This window comes from Leptodactylus fuscus, chromosome 9 (assembly GCF_031893055.1).
Source record: "Leptodactylus fuscus isolate aLepFus1 chromosome 9, aLepFus1.hap2, whole genome shotgun sequence".
Classification (NCBI taxonomy): Eukaryota; Metazoa; Chordata; class Amphibia; order Anura; family Leptodactylidae; genus Leptodactylus; species Leptodactylus fuscus.
This window is the reverse complement of record NC_134273.1, coordinates 54,368,794-54,396,591: the sequence shown is the minus strand read 5'-3', so window position 1 is coordinate 54,396,591 and position 27,798 is coordinate 54,368,794. Positions and strand designations below refer to the sequence as shown.

Here is a 27,798-nt window from a genome sequence, read left to right as displayed (position 1 = left end):
AGGCAGGATATTTCCCAGGTTATGGGAGTGGATCTGGAGGATGACCCTGCTCCATTGATCTTCTCAATATTCTCACACGTGTTTAGGAAGCCCACCCATAGACTTCTGGGATTTATGCTGGTAGCGGCTAGGTCGGTTATTCCCAGGCTGTGGAAATCGCAATCCCCTCCTACACTCCTTTCCTGGCTGAAGGAGTTTTTGCACCTTCGCACTATGAAAGATCTGATGGCTTTGCCCCAATGTAAGGACGTACCAGCAGACCTGGTTGCTCTGGAACCATTTCTACTATTCCGCTGACTTCCGAACCCTCTTTCCCTCTGTTCCTTCGTAAGACCGGGACCCCACGGACCGGAAATGCCGCGATTTGTCCACAGCGGAGACTCTGCAGGGAAAATCGCGGCGTTGTACAGTGCAAAGTGGATGGGATTCATGCGAATCCCACCCCCACTTTGCGGAAAAGATTGCAGCGCCGTTGCGGCTTTGTAAACCGCAGCATGTCGATTATATCTACGGAAACACCGGTGGCTTTCCCGTAGATATAATGTTAAGAGAAAGTCTGCAGAGGAAAACTCTGAACTTTCTCTTAAAAGCGCTGCGGAAAGAACCGCAAGTGGTTTTTTGCCTTTTCCTAATTTCTTTGTGTTCTTATCTCCTTCTTGCTCTTTTGTTATTATTGATTGAAACTTGTTTTCCATTTCTTGACATTTTGGCTCTGCTGCGCCAGAGCTTATGTCCCCCCCCCCCTTTCCAAAAAAAGCTGCGTTTCCACAACATGGGGCCTTAGCCTAAAAGAGAGCCTGTCATGCAGCATATGCCGCATCTGTGAGCTGCATGATATATATTTTACACTGAGCTTCTTTTGCTCTATAACACTCGACATGAAACACCGCCTTCATTGTGACTGATTCTCTAAAGGACAAGGCCATACACTGAGAAAGGCTAACCTGCACCACCCCGGCTTTTAGTTTTTCCATTGCAAAGTTTGAAGTCCATGGACAAGACCCGTAGCAATAATGGAAATGTTGTTGGTTTAAAACGTGGCTCACGGCAGTAAATTTGCCCAACTTGTCCCAGGCCTAAGCACTTCTCTTCACAATACTTTTGAAATTCCATCCTATTAATTTACTATACACAGAAACATCTGAAGATATTTTGTCAAATGTCCATTTTTATTTAAGAACCATGTACATTAGCAGCGATAGAAAAGTTATTCATATTACAGAACATACAGAAAACATTTGGCTTTTAAGACACGAAAATGAAGATTGGCAGATCAATTCCTGCTTGATTTTACACAATTCAAGACACTTGCTGTGTTCCAGAAAAGATCTTTTAAAAAAAAAAAAAAAAAAAAAAAAAAAAGTCAAAGAATAAATAGCCTATTTTCTAAAACAGTGGAAATATTCTTGATAAACTGATCCACAAGTCTACAGAACAAAAGGACACATTAAATATACAGTATGTAAAGTACAGATTGGAAAAGAAAATGCTCATTCAGCATAAGGTTAGTTCTGCCTTTCATTTCAAGTTTACAAAAAGTAAGAAAAAGGCAAAAATCGGAAAATATTGTTTGGCATTCCCGCACTTTACAAGTAGCAGTCTGTCATGAGATTGACTATAAGGCTCTTTAAGCACATTCTGCATTAAGGGAAACCATTTGCATACAGTTAAAAAAGATCATTTTTTAGAAATTTTGTTCAGAAAATTCACTCTACATTTCAGTGCAAGAGAAAAATGAAATATATACAAAAAAAAACAACTCAAAGATTGTGGAAATTAAATTACTAAATTGACATAACCACATGTCAAGGAATCTAAAGAAAGTATTTACAGTCCAAATGTACACTACCAAACTGCTGGTGTAAAAACGAAATCTGAGGCGAGAATCTACAACCATGTGTCCTATGATCTACACATTTTGGTATATGGGCTCCATTCATCCAAAGTGGAGTTATAAACTTCAATCGTGTTCAGAAATTCATTTCCATCAAATCCGCCGGCAGAAAATATGTCATTTCCAACCGATACTACACCAGCATTGCTTCTTGGAGAGGACATGCTTGCCACCATTTTCCACTCATTTTTGGCAGGGTCATAGGTTTCCACGCAGCTTAAAGCACGAGAGCCATCAAAACCACCACCTACATAAAGTTTACCTGTTGAAGGAAAATACAGTTTTAGAATGTACATATATTTTAACGGGAACAAAGCAGGGGGTATATTTAAGTGTTACTTCACACGTAAGTTTTTTTTTTTAAGGCTTTAACCCCTTCCTGCCGGTGGCATATTTTCATTTTCCGTTTTTGACTCCCCTCCTTCTAAACCCCATAACTTTTTTATTTCTCCGCTCCCACAGCCATATGAGGTCTTAATTTTTGCGGAACAAATTTTTCTTCATGATGCTACCATTAATTATTCTATATAATGTACTGGGAAGCAGGAAAAAAATTCAGAATGGGGTGGATTTGAAGAAAAAAATGCATTTCTGCGACTTTCTTACGGGCTTTGATTTTACGGCGTTCACTGTGCAGCCAAAATGGCATGTCCCCTATATTCTGTGTTTCGGTACGGTTCCAGGGATACCAAATTTATATGGTTTTATTTACATTTTGACCCCTAAAAAAAATTTCAAAACTGTGTTAATTTTTTTTTCTCTAAAAGTCGCCATATTCCGACGGCCGTAACTTTTTTATACCTAAGTGTAGGGGGATGCATAGGGCGTCTTTTTTTGCGGGGCCGGGTGTACTTTTTAGTTCTACCATTTTCGGGAAATGTTATTGCTTTGATCACTTTTTATTCAAATTTTTATCAGAATCAAAAAACAGTGAAAAAACGGCGGTTTGGCACTTTCGACTATTTTTCCCGCTACGGCGTTTACCGAACAGGAAAAATATTTTTATAGATTTGTAGAGCGGGCGATTTCGGACGCGGGGATACCTAACATGTATATGTTTCACAGTTTTTAACTCCTTTTATATGTGTTCTAGGGAAAGGGGGGTGATTTGAACTTTTAATTCTTTTTATATTTTTTTTAACTTTTTTTTTATTTATTTTTTTGCATTTATTAAACCCCCTAGGGGTGTTGAACCCCAGGGGGGTCTGATCACTAATGCAATGCATTACAATGCTAATGCATTGCAAAAAAGCATCCTTTCTTTTGCAGGCTGCATAGACCAGCCTGCAAAAGAGAGAATTTACAGACAAGCCTGGGAGCCTGTACAAGGCTCCTGGCTGTCATGGCAACGGGACGTCAGCCCTGGAGCATGCTCCAAGAGCCGGCGATCCTGGCCAAAATGGCGGCGCCCATGCGCCGCCGGGAAGATGGCGCCTCCGGCGCCTTTGACCGCAGCGCCGGAGGGGTTAATGCCTCCGATCGGTCCGGGGACCGATCGGAGGCATTAGAGCCGGTTGTCTACTGCTTAAAGCAGTAGACACCCGGCGGCTATGGCGGCCGCCCGGCTCCCGCCATAGTTACAGACCCGACATGCGCCGTACTATTACAGCGCATGTCGGGAAGGGGTTAAAGGGGGTTGTCCAATTAGAGTCCAGTACAGAGACAAATGTTATTGTATGTACAATGAAGAATTCTACAATTCTCCAACATACTTTTTTTTTTTTGGAGTTCTGTTCATTTGTTGAATTCTCTACATGTGATCATATAACTGATCACTTGGAACTTGCACCCACTGACTGGGTTAGGTCTTTTTCTGGTGCTGCTCAGTACAATTGTTTTTGTATGCTAACATAGCTTTGTCCAATCAGAGGGGGCATTCCTCACCACCCAGTGACAACACTAAGCTTTGAGGAAGTTTAGAATAAACCACTTCCATTGCCAGTGTCCTGACACTTCTAAAGAAATTCAAGGGAAAAAAAAAAAAAAAAAAAAGTCTTACAAATTAATCTTTTAACATGCATATCTTACCATCATAAACTGCAACTCCAGCACCGCGCCGAGCTACATTCATAGGTGCCACTAATGTCCAAGTGTCATTTTCGGGATTATAGCGCTCCACAGAATTCAAGCAGTTCCATGATTCAGCTCCTCCAATGATGTACATATGATTGTTCAGTTCACAGACAGCAGACTGATGCCTTCCTGTAAGATTACAAGAAGAGAGACACTAAACACATAGCACCTAACAAATAGCTGAAAAAAGCCCAAATGACCACAATATAGAAGATCCATGAACACTGGGCAGCAAATAAAAGATAAATACGCTACACAGACATTCAGCTAAAACACACCGAGTATCTGAATATGCGCGGTTTGGTTTATGCTATGACAGTGTGAATCTGGACTGCATTATAATAGCTGTGCCGGTTTTAGACTGCTAGCTGTGCGTCACAGTGATACATTGTGGATAATCACTATGAGGACTTACAGCAATTTCACTTCAAGCATTTAGAGTTAAATTTGCTGCGACAGCCAACACCTCTGTAACACAATGACCCTGCTGTGGAGCATTCTCTTATTTTACCATGGAATTTGTACGCCATAATATTGATAGGACTTTGAAGACAAATCCAGATGCATTCAGCTATAAACTACTGCCAATTTGCAGCTGAGTTCACAGTGCAAACCCACAGCAGATTGAACATGGACTAAATGTATTCCATAGATGCATAGACGTGTGACTAAAATACTTACGGATATTTAGAGGAGCACAACTTGTCCATGACTTTGTTAAGGGATCAAACACATCGCAATTTTTCAGACCTTTCTGACCGTAAGGATCAGAGCCTCCAATTATATACAATTTTCCACTGAGAGCACAAACTCCTAAAAAAAAAAAAAAAACAAACAAGGCATATACCATGTCAATTGAAAAGGCTAATAAAAGTTGTATCTACTGCATGTGACTTTGAACATAAGACCTTTGACAGATCTTACAAACAAGAAGCCAAACATAAAAACCAAAGTCAGTCATCAGATTACCTGCATTGCATCGATTCGTTCTCAGCTCAGGAACAGGTGTCCATGTGTTGGCTGTAGGGTCATACTTTTCTCCGCAGCTTAGGTCATCAGAATGACCATTTGATCCTCCAACAACATATAAGTCACCCTGCAATGACATATATCTCAGTGCTCCAGAAGACCCATAAGCTGGGCTTATACAGCACATATTCATTGAGGAGTTTTCAAACTACACTACGATCCAAATGGAAAACCTAATTCACATGCAGCATAAAAAAAGTTACAGCAGGCCTCTCGTATCTTTTTCTTTTCTTGGATTTAAAATGCTACCTCAACCAAAGTACATTGCGGCTAGAGATTTACACATACCATCAAAACTGCCATCTGAAATCGAGCTCTGGGTGTTTTCATGGGAGACAAAAAGGTCCAAGTGTCACTGTCTGGATCATAGCATTCCACTGTACGCAGGCATTCTTCTCTATTGTAGCCACCTATGGAGACAGAAGGGTTTGGAGGAAACGGTTTATATACAAATAAATTCATATAGTAAAAAGCATATCCTTAGGACAGGTTACCAATTGAAAATCTGTGGAGGTCAGACACCAGTGGATCAGCTGTTTGAAGTAGCACTGTCACTCTTTAAGAAACGCTTTGCTCCACAACCATGTTCATCAGTCATATTGCCTGATCACAACGCAGTCCCATTCAAGTGTAGGAGATGAGCTGCGATACCAAACAACCATTGTACAAATGTACAGCACTGTGTTTGCTAAGCACTGAAGAGACTGCAGTTCTCACAAACATTGCAGCCTCTTTTAACCCTCTCCAATCTTTAAATGAATACTTATCCTAAGGATAGATGAGGAAGGAAGGAAGGAAGGAAGGAACAAACTTATATACCATATATACTCGAGTATAAGCCAAATTTTTCAGCACAGTTTTTGTGCTGAGGTCTATGACCAGCAGCAATATCAATATATAGAATCTCCCATAAAATAGTGGGAAAAAAAAAAGCTTTAAAAAAAAAAACCAAACAAAAACAATTTAAAGTTCTAAATCCCGCCTTTCCCTAGAGTAGTCACAAAAGTAGAAAATTACTGTGAAACACAAACACATTAGGTATCCCTGTGTCTGAAAGTGCCCGGTCTACTGAATATAGAGTATCTGCAGTGCTCCTCTTCTGTCAGGAAGGGTTTAATAGGAGCACTGCAGATACCCTATATTCAGCCAGACTGAATTCCAAGTGGGGGGGAAGAAAAAAAAAGCAGCCCTCAAGCTCAGGGAAGGGGCAACCAAAACACCCCCTCCCCAGCACCTACTGCACCCAAAATCTCCGACCATTTTAATTTTTGAAATTTTCCAGTAGCTGCTGCATTTCCCTCCTCGGCTTATACTGGAGTCAATAAGTTTTCCCAGTTTTTTGTGGTAAAATTAGGGGCCTCGGCTTATACTCCAGTATATACGGTAAATGGCTAAAGATAGATATATAAGTCACCTACCAGCTGCTATGAGCTTGCCATTCAATTCAGCAGTTCCCAGTCCTGATCGGGCATAATGCATAGGTGACATGACTTTGTCATTGGAGTCATCTGGTTGTATCTCCAGGCTTAAACTCTTCATTAATCGAGGTGTACTAGAAGGGGAGCTCAAAGGAGTGTTCCTACCATGTAGGAAGATGACACAGAGTGTGCTGTTGAGGACAGCGAGACACAAGTAGGTCTTTTCTGCAAGAGAAAAAAAAGAGTCTTAGGTTCCATCTTTGCAGTTACTAAAGGTGGTTACAGCAGAATCCCTCACTTTCCTGACCAGCTAGTACATATATCTCTGAACTAATCTCCCTCTACCTGCCCACATGTAACCTCAGATCCTCCAACGACCTCCCACTCTGCTCTTCCCTCATCCGCTTCTCACACAACCGCCTCCAGGATTTCTCCCGTGCATCCCCCATACTCTGGAACTCCTTACCAAGATACATAAGACTGACCTCCACAATCAGAGACTTCAAGAAGGCCCTGAAGACTCATCTATTTAGGAAGGCCTACAACCCACAATAACACTACTGTCACCACACTGCCATCTGTACAGTCTCCCCCTCTCCTTTTGTCTCTATCCCCCTTCCCTCATAGATTGTAAGCCCTCGCGGGCAGGGCCCTCTACCCCACTGTGCCAGTCGGTCATTGTTAGTATTATATCTACCTGTATATTCTGTGTATTGTATGTAACCCCCAAATGTAAAGCACCATGGAATTAATGGTGCTATATAAATAAATAATAATAATAAACAACTCATTGTAGGATGTGGAAATATAACTTGATGTAAGATCATGCAATGATCAGAGACTACAGAATGGTGAAAGCTGGACAAAACTACCGATAAGTCCATTTACTTGCAGAAGAGTTAAGATGTATAAACAATTACACAAATCATATATAAAAAGCACAAAAATATCTAAATATTTCTTAAAACTAGCAAAAGGGAATATTATGAACAGGTAGATTTAACACTTACTGGACTTCTTTTCTGAGGCAATTATTTTCCATTCATGTTTAGGGTTTTGTGCTGGAAAACCTGATGGTGAAAGGGTCCCGGAACTACTGCTACTCATGTGCCTGTTATCACTCTCACGTGGAGATTTTTTCTACAAAAATCAAAACCAACATATGAAATGAAAATAAAGATATTACATTAGCACTGAACTGAATATTGGCCCGACAGCAAAAGGTCTAGTTTAAGAGGGGGATTATCCTTCTTAACCACTTCAGTACCGGGCCAATTTGTGGTCCAGGACCAGACACATTTTAGGTTTATTTTGTATGTGCGGTTTTGAGGTCTGTAACATTTTTTTTTTGTATGTCTCAGTCAACTAATTTTTGCGTCTTTTTTCGGTGACACATGGGGCTTTATTTTTATGTTGTTTTTATTCTCAAAAGTGTTTTAAGTTTTTTTTATATCCGGGAAAATATAAAACATAATAGGAGGGAAATTGTGTCTGGTTTTCAATTTATTTATTTTTTTTTAATTTAATAACAAAGTGTCACTGAAAAACTTCACAAAATAGTTTTTCCTCTCCGTTACGGTAATTTTTATTTTGTATGGTGTAGTCGGGGGTTGGGCTATAATCTTTAACAACGGCGTTTTATTAGCGTATTATTTTTTTTATTATTTTATTTCCATTTTTTTTAAAAAAAACTTTATTATATTTTTATTTTATTTTCAGATTGTGTCCCCATAAGGTGATAGAGACCTTTGGGGACATCTGATCACTTTTTTTTTGTATTGGAGGCTGATTTCCCCTATAACTGGGGCTGGTACATTTAGCCTCAGTTGCAGGTGAAATACAGACTCCAGCACACTGTATACACAGTATGCAAAGCTGATCTGCTACAGTCCTGTAGGACTCAGCAGCACTGGTAAGACGCTTCTCTCGGCGGATCACGTGACCGCCGGGTCAGAGGGCAGCTGAATTATGGCAGCGTCCATAGCCGTGTATACAGCGCTCATTGAGCGCTGTATACACAGCGATCAAGATGGCAGGGGAGGTAATAAATCTTCCCTGACATCTCTCTGGGAGCTCTGGCTGAAGTTACAGCCGGCTCCCAGCTTCAGTATCTCCGTGCAGCTACTGTATTCTGACTGGACGTACCGTTACGTCCTGTCAGAACTAGGCAACCACTATCTGGACGTATATAGTCTATGGGCGTTCCGGAAGTGGTTAAGGATAGGCCATCAACATTAGATTTGCTTGGGTTCTGATACCTGGGACCCCCTGTAGATAACCTCTACTACTAGAGGCCATTATTCTTAAGAACCAGACAATCCCTTTAAAAGGTAGAAATCTTTCAATCATCAAACATATCAACATAATAAACTGTAGCAATTAGTTTATTCCTGAAACAAATCAGTTGTAGGAGGTTTTTTTTTTGTAAAAGCTATAGAAAGCACTTACTTAAATAAAGACAGAAATCTACAGGTGCATGTGCACATTATATATATATATATATATATATATATATATATATATATATATATATATATATATATATATATATACACACGCACATATATACCGTATTTTCCGGACTATAAGGCGCACATAAAAACCTACGATTTCCTCAGAAATCGTAAGTGCGGCTTATAGTCCGGTGCGCCTTATATATGGATGGAAGCGGCGGCAAAGTCTGCGTGCCGCTTCCATACATACATAAAAGGCACCGTAAGGGTGCATTCACACTACCGAACGCCGGCGTGTATCACAGCCGTACACGCCGGCGTTACAGCAGGGCTGCCGGACACTTCCTATTCATTTCTATGGGAGCCGGCATGCGAGCGCTCCCCATAGAAATGAATGGGAAGTGTCTGTCCATTCATTTCTATGGGGAGCGCTCGCATGCCGGCTCCCATAGAAAAGAATGGGAAGTGTCCGGCAGCCCTGCTGTCACGCCGGCCTGAAACAGAACGTGAAACTTACCAAGCGGTGCAGGGCAAGCGGTGCAGGGCGGGCGGGCATTCAGGCCTCCTCTTCCTCCGATGTTCCGTCCTTCTCCTCCGGCGCTCGCGAACTAATGGCCTGGGCGCATGCGCAATATCATAATGCTTCTACTACTGCGCATGCGCCCAGGCCATTCTCAGCGAGCGGCGGAGGAGGAGAACGGAACATCGGAGGAAGAGGAGGCCTGAATGCCCGCCCACCCTGCACCGCTCGGTAAGTTTCACATTCTGTTTCAGGCTTTTATTTTAAAACGGGGGGGGTAGTTTAATCTAACTTTTACGGTTGGGCTCTATCAGCATGATTTTGCTGATAGAGCCCCTCCTCGCCTGCCGAGCGCTTCCAATAGAAGCGGCTGGCACGCGGGGGGGTTAAGCGGCCGCTGGCAAAGTCTGCCTGCTGCCGCTTTCAATAACATATAATGCGCACCGGACTGCGGCTTATAGTCCGATGCGCCTTATATATGAACCAAGACGGACTATAAGGCGCTCAAGGGCAATGCGGCTTATAGTCCAGTGCGCCTTATAATCCGTAAAATACGAATATATATATTATATATAATGTGTGTGACATAAGGTGGACATTTACTTTAGTTGTAATCAGATATCTGCATGGTAACCTCCTGTGTGTCCATCAGGCGGATTCCGCCTGAGGAAAGCAATAGAAGTGAATGGGAGGCGAAAAATGCCTAACTTTTTTTTTTTTTTTTGCAAAAAACAGCAACTGAAAACGCCTAGCTTTTTTAACAGTCCATTCACTTTAGGGGAGGGGAAAACCACCTGGCGTTTTCAGAAGCATTTTTACCAAAAACTGCTGCAGAAAAAGCTCCAAAAAACATCTCAAGGTCAAAAAACGCTTCCTAATTAGGAAGCGGTTTTTTCCAAGACCAAAATAAGCCAGGAGATTTTTACGTGTGAGCTAGCCCCAAGATGGTTAGACAAAATCTCAAACTCTGCAAGATTTTAATTACTTACATTTATCTACAAATTTAAATATGGTTATGTTCATGGGGAAATCCCTTTAATCTTAATTTTTTTTTATAATTTTGGTGACATTTTGGTGTTTTCTGAAACCATTTATTATTTACTTATACAGTTATTGTCTCAAGCTACAATGGTTTTAACTCCATTTTTTTCTTGGATTCATTTAACATTGGATCCCACACAAAATATGTGAGTACAGCTTAAAGGGAGTCTAATTCAGATCTTCCATTTTTAGCTAAGCCTACATTCATCTAGCCTTTAGAAAGGTTATTGTACACATATCATTTGTTTCCTGAATCTTGCTGGATCATCATCCTTTTCCTGCATCGTTACAAAAAAAAAAACAAAAAAAAAAAAACCACAACAACAACTTAACCATCTCAGCTCTTCCATGGTGTCATTTTCAAGACTGACAGAGGAAAGAAATGTAAAGGGAGTTTTATGGCCCTCTCTCACCTTAGGCTTTAGTTGCCCTTTCCCGCTTATGATTAATAGATTTGTCTACATCAGCTCTGGTGGAACCTCTGGGGAACAAATCTGGATAAACAGACCACCAAAATGCTCAGGGTGACCGTGCTTATCAGATGACGTGTATCACTGGGCTTTTCAGACCTGGTGACAGGTGCTCTTTTAATCTAGGATAGGTTGCAACTTCTGCCTGAAGTTGGCAGAAGAAGAAGAAGAAAAAAAAAAAAAAAAAAAAAAAGGTTCTGCAGGCACAGTATTCTTGCCTACTGGTTTGAGTTTTAAAACAACGGACATCCGATGGACCCCATAGCATTCTATGGGGTCTGTTGGGCTCAGTGTGTAACCACTAATTTAGTGGTCTTTCTATCCATTGTTCTGGTCCTGTGACAGACCTGTAGTGAGACCTGCAAAAACCGCATTTCAGCGATAGATGCTCTATAACCAAGAGTGATGTTAAAATTGTTGAGGCGAGGGAACTGTACCTGAACCAACTGTATACCATCTTCCTCGGCAGCAAATATGTCATTATGGCCACCAAGAACATTCCCATCGAGTAACTTGTGATCAGCTGAGTAATACAATGTTTGGACCTGTAAAACAATAAAAAACATACCCATATGGATACTGTTCCTATAAGTAAATATTTTTACACTGCAGAAAGTCCACTTCCTGCCATCTTCGTGGTCTTTAGCCTCCAATTTGGGAGAAAAAAAAAAAAAAAAAAACACTTTGGTGGTACAAGTTCTCCAGAAGCCTCACGTCAGCTTCGCTTCTATATCTTCATTGTCCAAAAGTGATTAAAAGGGTATGGAGGGAACATTGATGGAAAGGGATATTCTAGTGCAAGATAATATAATGGGGCATAGAGGAAGAAGAAGAAAACATCAAAATAGCAATACACAGAGCTTAAAAATAACATATCTTGGTACAGAACAGTAAAATCAAAGTAAAAGGAAAAGTTACATCTAAACAATACAATTTTTTGGGAAAATAAAGGAAATCTTACTGGTGTAAAAATAAAAATGTATATGAAAGGGAGCAGAAAGCACTGGTGCATGCTGTACATCGTGATCAGAAGGGATACAAACAATTGTGTCTTTTTACAGATTATGGTAAAATGTTACAACTTGAACATAATGGCATTTCTACTTGGTGACACTTTTCACATGCAGGAACATGGCAGCAGAAGGGGCTTTACATAATCATTTCATTCAGTGGAAAGAATTAAAAATTAGAAACCCACATTCATAAGCACCAATGCTGGCTCCCGTAAGGAGTAAGCCACTTTAACAACTCAACAGCATAAAAATCTGCAACAGACTAGAGAACAATTGAAGTGAACAGAGTATAGAAGACTCTATTCTCGTGCAGCACAATCTGCACAGACCTAAGGGAGTCTACTCTAGCAGACTTATTGCAGATTTACATAATTCTCCTTTTTCTACAGCATGTAAATACAGCCTTAAGTTCCTGCACAACAGTCACCCATTGGTTTGTTACTTGCTGCTTCCAGCTTCATGGTCTGGCTCTGACCAGAGTCTATTACAGCTGACCAATACACTTTTTGAAACTGAGTACAAGGATGTTTCTCACATATTTGCTTCCATTATATAAATACTGCAAAGAAATGTACCAAAAATCATCCTACAGTGGTGGTTATTCCATTACGTAGTTATGAAATACTGGACATTTGCTCACCTACCAACATATTCGAATAAGAAAAAATATGCAGTAGAGCACCAGTCAATTTCTAGAGCGAAAACCATTAGACATCACCCAGACTTCCTGAAAATCTGACACGTTCTGTGTAAACCAACTGAAGCCATTTGTGTAGACCTCCAATGATGAAACCTGAGCAGTATAGACGGGGTAAACGCTCCATAGTTGTAGAAATCCATTCCAAGCTCATAACTCCACTTGTGAATTTTAAAGGGATTCAATCATTAAAAAGCAATTTTTTCTCCCCAACACGTAGGAATAGCTTTAAGAAAGGCTATTCTTCTCCGCGCCACCGTTTGGTAGAAATTCCCGTTTTCTTCTATATGCAAATGAGTTCTCTCACAGCACTGGGGGCGTTCCCAATGCTGCGAGAGAAATCTGCTGCGCCGCCTCTCTTTGCCTAGAAGAGCCTCTCTCTGAGTCTTCTTCCAGTGCTAGCTTCAAATTTCTAGGCATGCGCAGTCAGATCTGCCGTCGGGCCTCGGGCAGAGCAGACTGCACATGTCCGCAGCAATTTTCCTGTTACCGCTTACACAGTAAACTGGTGTAAGCAGCCATTTTCTTGTGGCAGCTTACACGGTAACCTGGGGTAAGCGGCCAGAAGAAAACGGCCGCAGGCATGCGGAGTCGATCCTGCCCAAGGCCCTATGACAGAGCCAACTGCACATGCCTAGAAGTTTGAAGCTAGCGCCGGAAGAAGACACAGAGAGAAGCCGTTCTCGGCAAAGAGAGGCGGCGCTGCAGATTTCTCTCGCAGCATTGGGGATGCCCTCAGTGCTGTGGGAGAACTCATTTGCATACAGAAGAAAATCTGGATTTCTACTGAACGGCAACATGGAGAAGACCTCTAAAGGTAGGAGAAGAATAGCCTGTCTTAAGGCTATTCCTACATATTAGGGAGAAAAAAAAAAAATAGAATTTTAATGATTGAATCCCTTTAATCTATGAGCCGTCAGCAGACTACACGTTTGGGTGGCACTTCCTTTTAGCAGTGTCATGTCATGTTAAGACAATCCATAAAGACTACAACAGGAATAATTGTGCATTGCCCTTTCTAAAATGTACTCTTGCATAACATTACTATACATATAGGTACTATGACGCATCCAGAATGTTCCCTCAATACTTCAGTATTTTTAAGACTCAGCTGACATTTTGAATCTAAAAATGTGAATTATGGTACAATGCACACTGATCCTGTAAAAGGAGTTAACACTGTTAAATCATCATCATGGTTCTCTGCCCACAGTGGATTTTCTTAGAAGGGCTAGGGCAGACTGGTGCTTCATTACGATTCTATTAACCTTGATGTATCTTCCTTGTTCTTCAGTCTTGGGTATCCTACTTTTGTTAAATAACCTACGGAAAGATAATCAATGGGGAGGAAAATCTGTTAGTAGGGTTCATCATAATGGAGTCAAGTTCAAGCAAACCTGTAAGAAAACATTAGAAGACTACAGTGATTTAAGACAAACAAAACCCTCAGCACTTACACAAACTGTAAAAATAAAAAAATTAAATAAATATTGTAAAAAAATAATTCTTCTCACCTTTAAACCTACCAGTTCTCTACTGAAAACTGAAAGTCTCTTTATTTTGGGCTCTGATCATCATAAAAGGACAATTTCAATTAGTTTTAAAAAGTTCTGCTACCATGCTATGCGGCCAAAACCAGTCATGTCAGACTAACCTCATCCATCAATGACTCCAAGCTTTCTCCATGCTCCCATATGCTGCGTTGGACCCAGTTGATTACCTTTGTGTACAACTTGCCATTGCTCGGAAGGGAAACGTTTTCCTCAATCATTATTTCCAGCTATATAAAAAGAAAATAGAATGAGTCTGCTGTCAGTTCAGGACTGTAACCACAATACCGAAGATAAAAAAGGCTGACGGGACACTTATGGATTTGTTTGCAAGGAAAGACTGCCAGAGAGTATAAAGAATATAAGTATAAAAAGATCCATATCTGAGAACCAGATTTACAGCAGAAACATTCCTCACCCAATGCTTATTTTGTATTGTACAGGTTTTTTTTTTTGCATTTGGAATTAATAGCCATTAGGGCTAGGACCACCACCAATTATGAAGATGAAGGTGTGGCAGTATAGGTTAACCATTGTGTCTTGGCTGTGCAGGGAACAGTAGAAGGCCCTTTTAGTTCCTAGTACAGCAGCGGGTTAGTGTGCTGCCGTGTAGAGGATAAACCAGCACTTTGTGGGAGTCCCAAAGGCCAGAACTCACCCAAAGTGATTCCAAATGACAGGGCAATGCCATTTAGAAGGAAGGTGATATCTCTAAAGGCAGAATCCAACCTATTGTACAGAATATAGGCAAGACTATTCACACAATAAATATACATTCTGCCTCCTTACAGAAGTTGTGTCATATCTAAACATATTCTTCACAGCTAAACCATTTGTTGAGAAACTATTTCCAGGTAACGAACCAAACACAGTGAGACCCTTAAGCAGCAGCCAGTTATGGGGACAGCCTACCCCAATAGGCAATCCATTTTCTAGTAGACCAAGTTACCAGTTGTATCATTAACTAGATCCTTGGAAGAAAGAACATGACTGCTAAAGAATATAAAATGATCTCAGCCCCTCTTGGACGCTGAATGTAATGTGTCAGTCTGCAATTACCTTAAGACGTGGAAGTTTAAGAAAATCATCTTGTTCAGATATTTCAAGCAGATGCTCCTGAATATAACTGTCGATTTTACTCAGCAGGCGCCAGTCTCCCATTGAATTTACAAAATTTCGGTAAGAGATACAGCTCTGCACATCCATCTTGGATAATAAATAATCTCCACAAACCTTTAGGGGGAGAAAAAAAAAAAAAAAAAGGGAAATCAAATCTAATGTCTTATATTCAATTCTGCCAATTGTAAGTAGACATATACGCTAAAAAGTGAGTTAATGGAGAGTTCAGTATCTAAGAACAGAACATAAGACAAGTGTTTCTTTAAAAGGTCAAGTCAACGTACACACACAATACTGCCTGTGTAGATCACTCCAAGTTATGTCCACTGTTCACACTGTAAGGCAGTGACAATATTACCTGTTTCACACGTTCGATCTTAAGTTTTTTGGCAGCAGAGTAAACATCTTTTACAAGTTCAGTTTCAGCTTTAAGCCTGAATAGAAAAAAAAGCATAATTTAATCATCATTCCAAGGATGCTTTAAAACATTAGCCATTCTGGTAAAATATACAGTCCGAGAATTGTTATCCAGGAAGTAGATGTTCCGCAAGGAGGCCGGGAATGGTAAAAAATCCCTTGTCCCTGTTCCTTTCCTTAGGCCACTGATTGGCCTCAGCAGTCACATGCTGTGAGAACTTCCGTCAGAACAAGACCCTATGATTGTACTGCAGTGGGGGAACACCGGCAACAGGATCCTATCTATATTGCTAGCTTATGTAAATTCAAGACTTTTCCTAAATACATTACTTTAGCAATGCTGCTTTGCAAAATTGTTCCTCCCATTGTTTACACAATTTTGTTAAGTCATGTGGCCTGGTAGTGCTCCATATCTAGTAATACAGGACAGATTATGTGACTCCCTGATCTCTGGTGGGGGGTTGGGCAAGTTCTCAGATCATGCTTGGTGTCAGAAAGGTTGTATCCTGCTGTGGAGGTCCTAGACAATTAGGTCAGCTAAATTCAGTTTGCTGATCCAGGTTTGGATGGTTGTCTCTCTACATAAACACACATAACATTAAGTTTACTGCAAGTCGATTGTCTGTCCTAGCAGGATTTTTTTTTTTTTCCAAACCTGTGCAATGTAATATATTTACTGTGCATACTATTTGATCTGCACTATTACAGGTTTCTAATAATCATAATAAATAATCCCTCTTGATAAAGGCAATACATCTAGTGAGCTACTTCAGTGTCCTGTCCAGCAAACATTAAATGCCTGCCTACTAGCTTGTTGAGGAATACAGGAAGTGAGAAGTGACAGCAGGTAAAATGGGTGAGGAAAGGGGGGGGGTTATGGGAAAACCCCTTTAAGTAGATCATCATGTTCTAGGTTTATCGTTTTACTTACTGTGAAGTATATGCATAATTTAACAAGACCTCCACTGCCTCTGGGTTCAGATCATCAAACTTAACATGAGACATTCCATGAGTCTCATTGTCATTATTAAAGATCTCAAACAGAAAGGGACTGCAGCAGGCAAGAACAGCTCTGTGTGCCAGCATTTCATGTCCACAAACCTGGAAAATGAAGAAAAAAAAACAAAAAAAACACAGGATAAGAAGCTATGCAACTTACACAATTCCAAGACCTGCCACAGTGTACTTTTTACTCATCTAAGTGCTACAAAGCGCACTGCAGGGTACAGTACTTTCACAAGGAGTGATAACTGCAGAAATCTGCATGAAAAAGGTTGCATGCATTATAATACACAGTGCCATACTCTGCCTCTTACTATGTACAGTGAACAGGCTTGTGTGTGATGAAGGAAAACCAGGGTGGGAAAGGTCACTTCAAACAATTATATCTTGGACATTATCCAACATAGAATCAGGATTCTGTTGCTGTATGAAGTAAGAGATTGCAGTTTTACCTATACTATTTCCAGATATATCACTGGTTACAAATACAGTTGCATACAAATCTCTCATTCCTGGCCGATTTCAACAAGTGATCTCTCGAAATAATATAGGTAGAACTTTGTGTTCTATGAAAGAAGAGAATCTCTCACTACATATGACAATAGAATAATGTTTCTATGGTTGATAATACTCAAAACATAATATGAAGTGACCCTCCACACCATCATCTGCTCTTCCTTATACACAAGACCGTGCACCATCCAGTGCCATCTCAGAAATGCTGTTTATATTAGACAGCCTTAATAAGTATTGCCAAGGAAGACACATTCTCATTCTTTCCCTTCTCTCTTCACCTTTGCACATGTGTATGGATTTCTAGTGTGTGCAGCTGATTCTTCTCATATTCTCGCCAGAGGAGACGCTGAACATGTGATAAGAGGGCAGAGGTACAGCAGTTACATTTTCCCAGCCTCTTCCCTGACCAGCCAAAACACTGCAGCTTAGATATGGCCGGCTGACCACAACAGGCATCTCTCCATATACTGGAATAAGTATGTGTATCCGCCTGGGTGCATCTACACAGGCAGACACAAAGGGGCTGCTCAATGGAGACAGCAGTCAAAAAAAATTCCTGAATAACTGGGGATAAGCTGTTTTTCATAAGTGTAAACAATTATTAGAACTCAATCCAGCAAATGACTATAAACAATATTCATCATGGGTTAACCCTTTTATGTATCATAGGGCATATTTGTTATACTGTACATTACAGTGTAAGATGAGAGTCCTATGGTTCAGACTGGTACTGTATTGCTTCTTGTAATATTGTATGCAGAAAAATACCTGGAGCTTCACATCGCAAAACTGTCCGCTTTTCCGTAAGGCATTTAATTTGGCTACAGATGATTCTATGAACTGCTCGTCCTCGAAACTGAGATAACCGTTTGGAACCATTTTTAATCAGGATCTGTAAAATGGGGATATCTCATGGTTATTTTCGATAGTTATTGCAATGTCTACATTTTACATTCACTGTTATTTTCTAAGTCAGACAATATTCAAAAGAAGCCAAAAAACTAAAGGAGAAAATAAGCTACCGGTATATTCCCAAGATCCTGCTGTCAGAACTTGCAGTTTCCCATGCTGCTTGTTGTGATAAATTCTGGCCAGACACAAGCACCATTTACAAAGCCACATCAATCGATAGGCCAACTATAATGAATTGGCCCATTTGAGAGTAAGGGCACATGTGCTAAATAAAAGACTTAGAATCCAGTAACAACTAAAGAGTCTAGGAGCCAAAACAATTTAGCTGCCAAACTATACAATGCTCTCCCCAGTGTCCCCCCATATAACAAGTAATACTTACCAAAGGGCCTCCACACCAAGAGCTTGTACAGTTTGCAAACATTACTAACAGCAGGCAGGCTTAATGGTGGAACAAGAAGCTAAAAGGCCTCCTGCCTCACTATTGTATTCAACTTATCTGCACCCGGAGGACACAGATGAAGCGGATACTGACACATGGAACATCCTCATGCACTTCACAAGTCATCTTAGCACCATTTACAAAACTCTTTGGCACATTGGGTACCATTTTGGTCGCCATCTATAGCTCTGCACATTCATGTTTTGTTGAACGGGTTGTTCAGTTTCAACAATTTTCTAGATATCTGCTTGCTGCGATTCATTATTTTTTTCCCCCCTCAGTGTATAAAGATCTGTCCATGGTCATGTAATGGACACAGGTGCAGAGCTCTTATTACTGTGCTGTGACTGAACAAGCTGTGCACCTGTGTGTCCTTCACATGACCATGGACTGGTATTTATCCACTGGAAGTAAACAAAGAAGAACAAGCAGAGGTCTACAAAACCAGAAAAAAGTTATACAGGAAGCAAAATGGAGCTATGAAATTATAAAACCAGAAAAAATTATTTGCGCTGAAACAGGACAACCCCTTTAATGTAGTATAAAGCCTTGTTCACATCTGCGTAGTCTATGGGGTCCATGTGCTTTTACTGCACAGAACTTGCAATTGTGTTTGGTATTCCGTTCGGGAGGTCCCCATGCGGACTCCCCCGGACAAAATACCAACGCAAATGTGAACGAGGCCTTAGCCAAAACCAGGAGTGAGTTGGAGGACCTTTCACCTTTTTTATTCTCTAGCCCTCATGTTTCCAGAGCAAACTAAATAGTATACGAGGCATCAAAACTAACAGCATCGATTATTCAGGAATGGTGGGGGCTAAAGAAAAATTTTCAGTTGTGCTGAAATTAGAGGAGTGGCAGCAATTAACAGATACCAAAAACTGGAGTTGGTGAAAGGTCCTCTTTAACCACTTCCGGACTGCCAATTGAGTATATATGTCTGGAGAATGATTGCCTTGTTCTGCAAGAACATACAGATACACCCAAGCAGTTTTCAGCAGCTGCTGAAATGGGGAGCTGGCTGTAACTCCCATAGAGAAAGTTTATTTCTGTCCCTGCCTCCCCACCTAGCTATCCTATATGTCCTACCCTACCTATTCAGCCAAACCCCAGACCCATATTACATACTTACCCTTCTTCCTGTGAGACAGCCTCTTCTCCTCCTGTACTGTGTGTGCACTCCGTTTCCACCGTCACCTCTACTGCGCATGCAAAGACACACAGTAGAGGTGATTTACTGGCAACAGTGCGTGCACACTGCTAGGAGAAGAGCGCGCCCCCTGCCAGTACAGGTGGAGGACCCGTCTCAACGGAAGAAGCTGTGGATGGGTAAGTATGAATGAAGTGGATGGGGAAAGGGAGTAGTAGATACGATCCGTTTCCAGAAATGTATCGTCACTGGATTATCAGTGACCGCCCCGGAATATGGGTAAATATACATTTTGTATAAATAAAGTTATTTAGAAAATAGGAGGGGGAGGGTGTTTAGATTAGTGTAGGGTTTTTAAAATATCACTGACAACCCCTTTAAGCAAAAACAACCCCTTCCTGCTCCACTGCAATGAAATCACAGATAATAATTCCCTCCCACATCTGAAGTCACATGCTGCTGTGATGTTCGGTGTGCAAGCTCATTCCCCACCTCTCCCCTGTCAGCAGCAAAACACAGAGGGAGAGGAATCATGGGAAATGGAGTTTGTGCACTTCATGCAAATAAGTGATCCAAGAAGCAGCAAGTAAAATAAAGCCAAGCAAAAGGTGCACAAGGGAGCAGTAAGTACTAGCACTGCTGTGGATGCATTTGCAGATCATTTTTGGAAGGTGGGGAGATTTTAAGTATAGTCTGGTTTGTAATTAAATTTACTTACCCTTTAAAGTAGAACCGGAAATAAATGGACAGAATTGAATCAACTCTGATACATTAAATTGTACACTGATGTCCTTGAGGTTACTCAACTCAAAGTCTTTGAAGTCATAGAATAATTTGAACCTAGGAGAAAAACAATTTTTATTAGTGAACTTTTATACAGCAAAGCCATTATATTAAGACAGATTAAAATGGACTGTTAATCCATATTCTGCAATTATAGGATTATGCAAGCAACCTGGTCAGCAACGTAGTAGAGCATTTAGCAGCCACTAGTTATTTCATGTTCTATAAGGCGCCATTGTCTGCAGCTGGATGCGCCAACTGGGTCAGAATGCCCTTAAGGAATTAGGTCAAATTGCGGCACTATCACAATGTGGAGCCCCAAAATTAGGCGAAGGCTTCACGTTGCAGAAAATCAATTTTTCTGTTTTGCTTTTTTTGTTTAACAGATTTTGCTGCAATCTTTGGAACCAAAGCCAGGAATAGCTACAAAAAGAATAGGAAATATATAGGAAGCTCTTGAACTTCTCCCTTCTGCACAATAAACTCCTGACTTTGGCAGAAAAAAAAAATGTACAAAATCTGCAGAAAAAAATAAATAAAGCAGATATTCTACAAGACACTGGACAATAGTTGTCATGAAAACACAAGAAAAATCAGAAGTGCCATCAGGTGGTTCGCTCCATGGTGTGATATCACCACTTCCCCTTACACCTCATGCAATAGAAGAGACAAAGATTTGGAGTAGAACTATCCAGAAGGAAGCAGAGATTGCAGTAGGATCTCCCTGTACCTTGCTCAGACTGAGGTACAAGTAGGACATGCGGCCTTCGGAAAAACTAGTTATTACCAGTTAAGATTTACTCTCTCAATACACAGATAAGAATCCCAGCTAAGTGATCAGCGCTCAGGCCGACCAGAGCAAGAATAATTCAGTTTGTGACCTTGACAACTCTGCTAAGGTCACGGCACACTATCAACAAAGGAGTGAAACACCTAAGGCTAACTGCAGACTTGAGCGACAACACTAGTCAGACGCACAACATAACCCTAACAACAAACTACAGCACAAAGGGAATCCGGTGTCAGCTGTGGGGAAGACTGGGTGGACTCCACTACCGCAGAAAGCTCCAATACACTATCCATGGAGGAGGAGGACATGGTCATGTCATGGGGTCAGTCATATTAAAGTCTGCTTCCATGAGTCAAGTTTCCCACTCAAGGATGTTGGCTTGAGTCACATGGCGTCTCCTGTTATAGGTCATAAGAATTACACACACACACACACAAAACTCATTACGCATATGCAACTATTTTGGCAGTTAAAAATACCGATGGTTTACAAATTTAATGCAGAACTAAACCTGAAATTTTCATTTTCTGGCAGCATTTGTGTCAAATTTTGTAATGTACTTAACATATTCAGGGCTCGTTCACATCTGTGCCCGGTCTACGTTCTGCAGGTTTCCGTTTCCTGCACAAAACAAAGGCAGGAGACTGAAACCTGCAGGAATCTTTCAAACCCATGGACCCGGTCTGACAGGTTTCCATCTTCTGCATGCAGAAGACGGAAACCACAGAACGGAGACCCGAACGCAGGTGTGAACCTAGCATAACTGGTTAAAATCACAAGATTAGGAGGTTTAAAAGTAGCTGTATAATATAATATACAATATAAAAATCTGACTCCCAACCGTTTTTCAACCAGTTATACAGTATATCTCTGAAAATAATAGACAGCACTGCAATCTTAGTATGAAAAAAGAGAATTTCCTCTCATATGACATCAAAAGCAAGTATGTATGTTTTATGTCAGAGATATAAAAGTGTTTGAAGTGACCCCTCCTCCCTCATTTTCTCAACATGTCCACTTGGGGACCCAAAGAATGGAAACCTAATCCACAGAAAAAGCGATTACCAGCGGACCACATAGACCAGAGGTCCTCAAACTGCGGCCCGCGGGCCACATGCGGCCCGCCAAGCACTTCTGTCTGGCCCCGCCGACAACGCCGGCAGGCGTGCATTTATAATGAAGCTCCTGGGGAGCTCGGGCCAGGCCATGGAGCGCACTTCACTTTACCTATTAGAGGGCACCGCTCCCGATGTCTGTGCGACCTGCTCTGCCTCCGGCCCACTGTTTAAAAAGTTTGAGGACCCCTGACATAGACTATAATGGAGTCCACCAGGTTTCCGCCGAAAAATGCAGAGAAAAGTCCTGCTTGCAAGGAGCTAGTGTGGATGTTAAGGCCTTATTCATACAGTATTTTTCATCACTGTTTGTGAACCAAAACCAGGTGTCTGTTATACCTCATCTCTTCGTAGTGAGATGTCTACGAAGTCTCAAGAGCCAATCGCTAATAGCCATTTATGACACTAGGAGTCCCTGACTCCCAGCAACCTACTCTCCCCTATCAGTCTGTGGAAATAATTCCCCCCAAAAAAACACCAGGATGCGCGCTTTTCACACAAAGACACAATGGTCGATAACGCTCGTGGTACTTGATAACAACGTAGAATTTCGTTCTAACAGTTACCGTTCTAGAGGGCCATGCACGTCACTGCAAATTTAGCTCCACCCACTTCTCCGCCCATTCTGAATCATTTTTCCATGTGCCTCACAAAGTAAAATCCTCCTACAGTCACCCTAACATTATACCCCCCCCCCCCACACACACACACAGTATTAGGTCCCTCTCCTGGTGCCCCAGTATAAACCAGCAGAAACTAGAGGGGAAATTAAACTGGGGGCAACTAGAGGCAGACATGTCCCGCTCCAGCTACCCCCCATGGTTTAATATCCTCCTCCAGCTACCCCCTAGTTTAATGTCCCCCCTCCAGGTGCATTCAGTTTAACTGCCCTCCCTACATCTACCCCTAGTTCCCCCTCTTGCTCACACATGCTGTCTCTTCTCTCTATCATCCAGCAGCCTCCATTGCCAGCATCTTGCAGAAAGCACACAGTCCCGTGTGGCTCCGCCCACTAACGAGTCATAGCCTTTTTTGGTGGATAGGCTGTGATGACATCATCACAGGTCCTTGAAAAACCTTCCACTAGCTATGCATTGCCCAGGTCTGCTTTAAGCGAAGGACAGAAGCAGAGAGCTAGTCTGAACCAAAAAAGAATTGGTGAACTTCTTGCTATTCTGGTGTCCCTGGTAGTCTTTGTTCACTTCCCTGATGTCATTTGGCAGCCAATTACTGTTCTCAGTGGTGATGCCAACATGTACAGCACATGACCGCTGAGGCCAGTCACATGGATGTACGGCAAGAGACCGCTGAGGTCAGTCACATGGATGTACAACATGTCATTACAATAGGACAAGTGAACAAATACAAGTGGGGACCAATGAAGTGGAAGGAAGTTGTTATTGTTGTTATAAAAGCTACTATATTCACTTCTCTGTTGGGAGTCTGCCAAGAAAATCAAGACAAAACAGCATTCTGGACCCCCTGAAATAACCTGATGGACTGAAAGTCAGGCATGTTGTTTTGGTCATAAAATTGAGAAGAGAAATATATACCGCAGATATGAATGTAACATAATACTCTCTTCAAACACTAACCACATGGAACCCTATGTGAACAGCTAGCCTGAAGAAAGCAATAGAAGTGAATGGTTTTTTTTCCGTGCGTTTTCCAAAAATAAGCTACGCCTTTTTTTTTTTTGCAAAAAAACGCACGGAAAAAAACGCTAGCTGTTTTTTCAGCCCATTCACTTTACAGGAGGGGAAAACAGTCTGGCTTTTTTTTTTAAAGCTATTTTTACAAAAAAAAAAAAAAAGAAAAAAAAAAAGCATGGCAAGGTCAAAAAAAAAAAAAAGCTTCCTAATTAGGAAGCTTTTTTTTCCGGTACCAAAATAAGCCACACGTTATTTACGTGTGAACTAACCCAAACTCTCACACACACCCTGCTTTTATCAATATTATTCATTTTTATTGAAAACATGAGACAGCTGTTGTTTTACCCTTGGGAACCTAGCATGAGCTGCACATGAGGACTTGAGTCTGGAATGGTCCTAGAGGTAGATACAGGTCCTGACATCCTGTAGAACTGTCATGAATGTCCCAGATGTCACCATCAAATACAGGCAGCATTTTATAGAGTTGGATCAACACTGTAGGGTTATAGGTTGGACTTGGACTGAGGTCTTCATCCAACCTCATCTTCTATGTAACTACATACCTTGGTATATATTCATTTATTATATCTTTACTCTATCACAACTATGGAATTGGAGTCAGGAAAAAGATACCAATTCCATTTTTTGTAATTAATTATTGATACAGTGTAATTAGAAGTAACAGACTGTTGGAGACTTTCATAGGAATTCAATAAGACGAGCTTTGCAGCTACTGTTTTGTTGAATATTTGAAGCCCAAACCATGTATGAGTCATAAGGGGTGAGGACCATAGACAGAACTTCTGTTTTTTCAGCTCCTGGTTTTGGCTTCAAAATCTGCATTAACAAAACATGACCCTCAGTCTGGAAAAATACAAGCAGTTTTAAATGAAATTTTTAGAGCCTAAACCAGAAGTGCAAACGGCAAGAAGAAATATAAATCCTTCTTTTCTAGGTTTCTTTGAACGCTCCTGACTTTGCCATTGTATATACACAATGACATGTGATTTCAGTCTTAAAGGGGTGGTTACAGCTGGTTATCCCCTAGATAGGGGGAGAAGTTTTTGATTATTAGGAATCCAACTGGATCATTTAACACAAGATGTGGAGGTTAGCCTGGCAGATTTCTGCTCCAAAGTACTCCTTAGGGTCTTGGGGTATACAGAAACAGCCAAGTGATATCTGGATCCCACATAGCACCATACGGGGTAACAATGCACATGGCTGACCACCATATAACCCCTTACCAACAGAGGCATAACATGAAGTTCCTGGACACCAATGCAATGTCTGTATCAGGTCCCCCAACGCTAGTGTATTCCACCTCAATATCCATTATATTGTGTGAACACACCCCAAAGCTCCATGCAAGATCCTGCCAATGTAAGACACAGCATGATGGGGTCCAGGGTGTGTCTAATAAGAAATAGGGCTGAGATGTCACATGGCAGAGGCAATGAGCGCCAGCAGCAGAACTTCCAGCCATTACCTGACCTGCAGAGACAGAACAAAGCTGCTGGACCATCCAAGTTCATCATTCAGGGGCAGGGGGTCAAATAGCAGCAGGGCTTAGACTATAAATCAGCCTGGTAGCCATTACTACACCCACAGCACGGCCAAAATCAGCTCAAAGCCAAGCTCAGGTTCGCCAGTCCTGACACGTAAAGCGAGCTGCTGTCATGCTGGACTGATACGGGTCACATGGCTCGGCTATATGACGGTCCCCACATGGGCAGCCCGGCCGGACCCTGCACTGCACCACCTGCCAGACTCAGCGAACGTGCGACAATACACCAAGCTGAAGCCATCACCGCCGCCGCCATCGTCACAAAGTGATCTGCGCCACTCCGGCTCTCACCGCGCAGAGTACCCACCTCGGGCCGAGCACTGCCTGCTGTTCCCAGGAGACACTAACGTACAATGTCAAGTCCGCTTCATTATAGTTTGGCCTAAGCGTAACACAGGATGATATGGCGCCAAGGACCTCGCACAGCAGCCTAGTACCACCTGCACGACAGCCCAGCAACGAGTGACGCAATTGGCGCGCCCCTAGACAGCAGCGCTGATTGGAGACTGTGGGCGGAGATTCTAATAGCAAGAGGCCGGAATGTAAATGACCTTCATGTCGTCACTCACTGGAATCATTTTACTGGAGTAGTCACATTAATTTATGACATTAAGGCTCCAGGAAAATGGCTGAATACACGGGGACAGTGAAGACTATAAGGAGAACCACTTGAGGGCCGGGGCTCACTCTAGTGCTCCCATCTATACGGTGGTAGGCGCCTTAGGTGCCGGCCTCTGTTGGCATGTTTGCAGACTAAAGCTGTAGTTGGTTGCGGGTGTGACGCACATGTCTTCTCCGGATGCTGCCAATAAGAGACGGCCAGCAGCCTCCTACTCCCTGTCTCCATTGGCCGAGGAGTTGACACACAGACGGCTGATGGAAAATCCCCAGTACCAGCAAACAAAGGCGGTCAGAGCTGGCGGCTGCTGGTCCTATGAGCCTTACTGTATATTTGTATTTGGATAAGTGTCAATAAAGCTTTTGTCCCTTAGTTGCTACGCGCGACCTTCATTCACGTTCATAGCAGCCAGCAGCTTCAGTCACTCACCAGGCAGCTAAAGTGAACACGTCTATGACAAAAAGCAACTCAAAGGCCCAGATTTCCTATTGTGGCCACGACCAGACACTGGTGTAAACATGGCGCATCTGGTTTGTACCAGAAATTTTCGGCTCGCAATGCTTATGGGTGTGGTTTAGTTAAATGGGCGTGGCCTATACAAACGTGACAAATGTAGTTTGGACACACACACTGAAGGTGGATCGGACACTATAGGAAATGTGCAGCACTATCAGGCTACCTACACTGGCCAGAAGTAACTATAGGATGGAGCTGACACAGCTGCGCTGCTAGTGGTTTTCATGTCAATAATTCAGTAATGGCTACAAATTCTTTTGATTTTATTGGAAGTCTGGTCCAAAATGCTTCCCAATCCAACAATAGTGCAGCGTGGGGGATACTAAGGAAAACTGGAAATAAACTGATGAAGCAAAGTAGAGAAAACAATCTTATGGCTATGCACACCTGCCTGTAAGTGCACTGGAGCACAGACTTTATTTGCTAATACACAGTCGTGACGAAGGCAAAGTCTGAAATATCAATCACGACTATCAGAGAAGAGCTGGAGCACAGCCATAGTCTGATGGCAAGTGTGACAGGTCAGCTCTGCCCCAAGTGCACATGCAAGTGTGGTGTCCCAAGGGGGATTGCAAGGTGGATACTGGGAGTGGTAGTGACAGTGCAGGCGTCTCCAGGCTCTCTCACTTGGGCTCAGCATAGTGGTGGGGGGACGCACCAAAAAAGAGGCCTTCAAAGAAAAGAACACGGTCCTTACAGTCAAACATGGCAGAGGATCCCTGATGTTTTGGGGTTGCTTTGCTGCCTCTGGCACTGGACTGCTTGACCGTGTGCATGGCATTATGAAGTCTGAAGACTACCAACATATTTTGCAGCATAATGTAGGGCCCAGTGTGAGAAAGCTGGGTCTCCCTCAGAGGTCATGGGTCTTCCAGCAGGACAATGACCCAAAACACACTTCAAAAAGCACTAGAAAATGGTTTGAGAGAAAGCACTGGAGACTTCTAAAGTGGCCAGCAATGAGTCCAGACCTGAATCCCATAGAACGCCTGTGGAGAGATCTCAAAATGGCAGTTTGGAGAAGGCACCGTTCACATCTC

The 27,798-nt window shown here is 41.9% G+C and overlaps 1 protein-coding gene across 1 annotated transcript; it reads right to left on the bottom strand.

Moving 5' to 3' along the window:
- Window positions 1-1,150: 1,150 nt before the first annotated feature.
- On the bottom strand, window positions 1,151-26,073 carry IVNS1ABP (influenza virus NS1A binding protein). The gene is made up of 15 exons (XM_075286921.1): window positions 25,931-26,073; window positions 20,435-20,556; window positions 17,981-18,104; window positions 16,626-16,795; window positions 15,636-15,711; window positions 15,218-15,391; window positions 14,263-14,388; window positions 11,336-11,443; window positions 7,425-7,554; window positions 6,415-6,639; window positions 5,285-5,406; window positions 4,937-5,063; window positions 4,649-4,780; window positions 3,923-4,096; window positions 1,151-2,156 (listed from the first exon to the last, which is right to left on the bottom strand). Exons 3-15 carry the CDS (start codon window positions 18,089-18,091, stop codon window positions 1,903-1,905), a joined length of 1,929 nt encoding a protein of 642 aa, XP_075143022.1. The 5' UTR covers window positions 18,092-18,104; window positions 20,435-20,556; window positions 25,931-26,073; the 3' UTR covers window positions 1,151-1,902.
- Window positions 26,074-27,798: the final 1,725 nt, after the last annotated feature.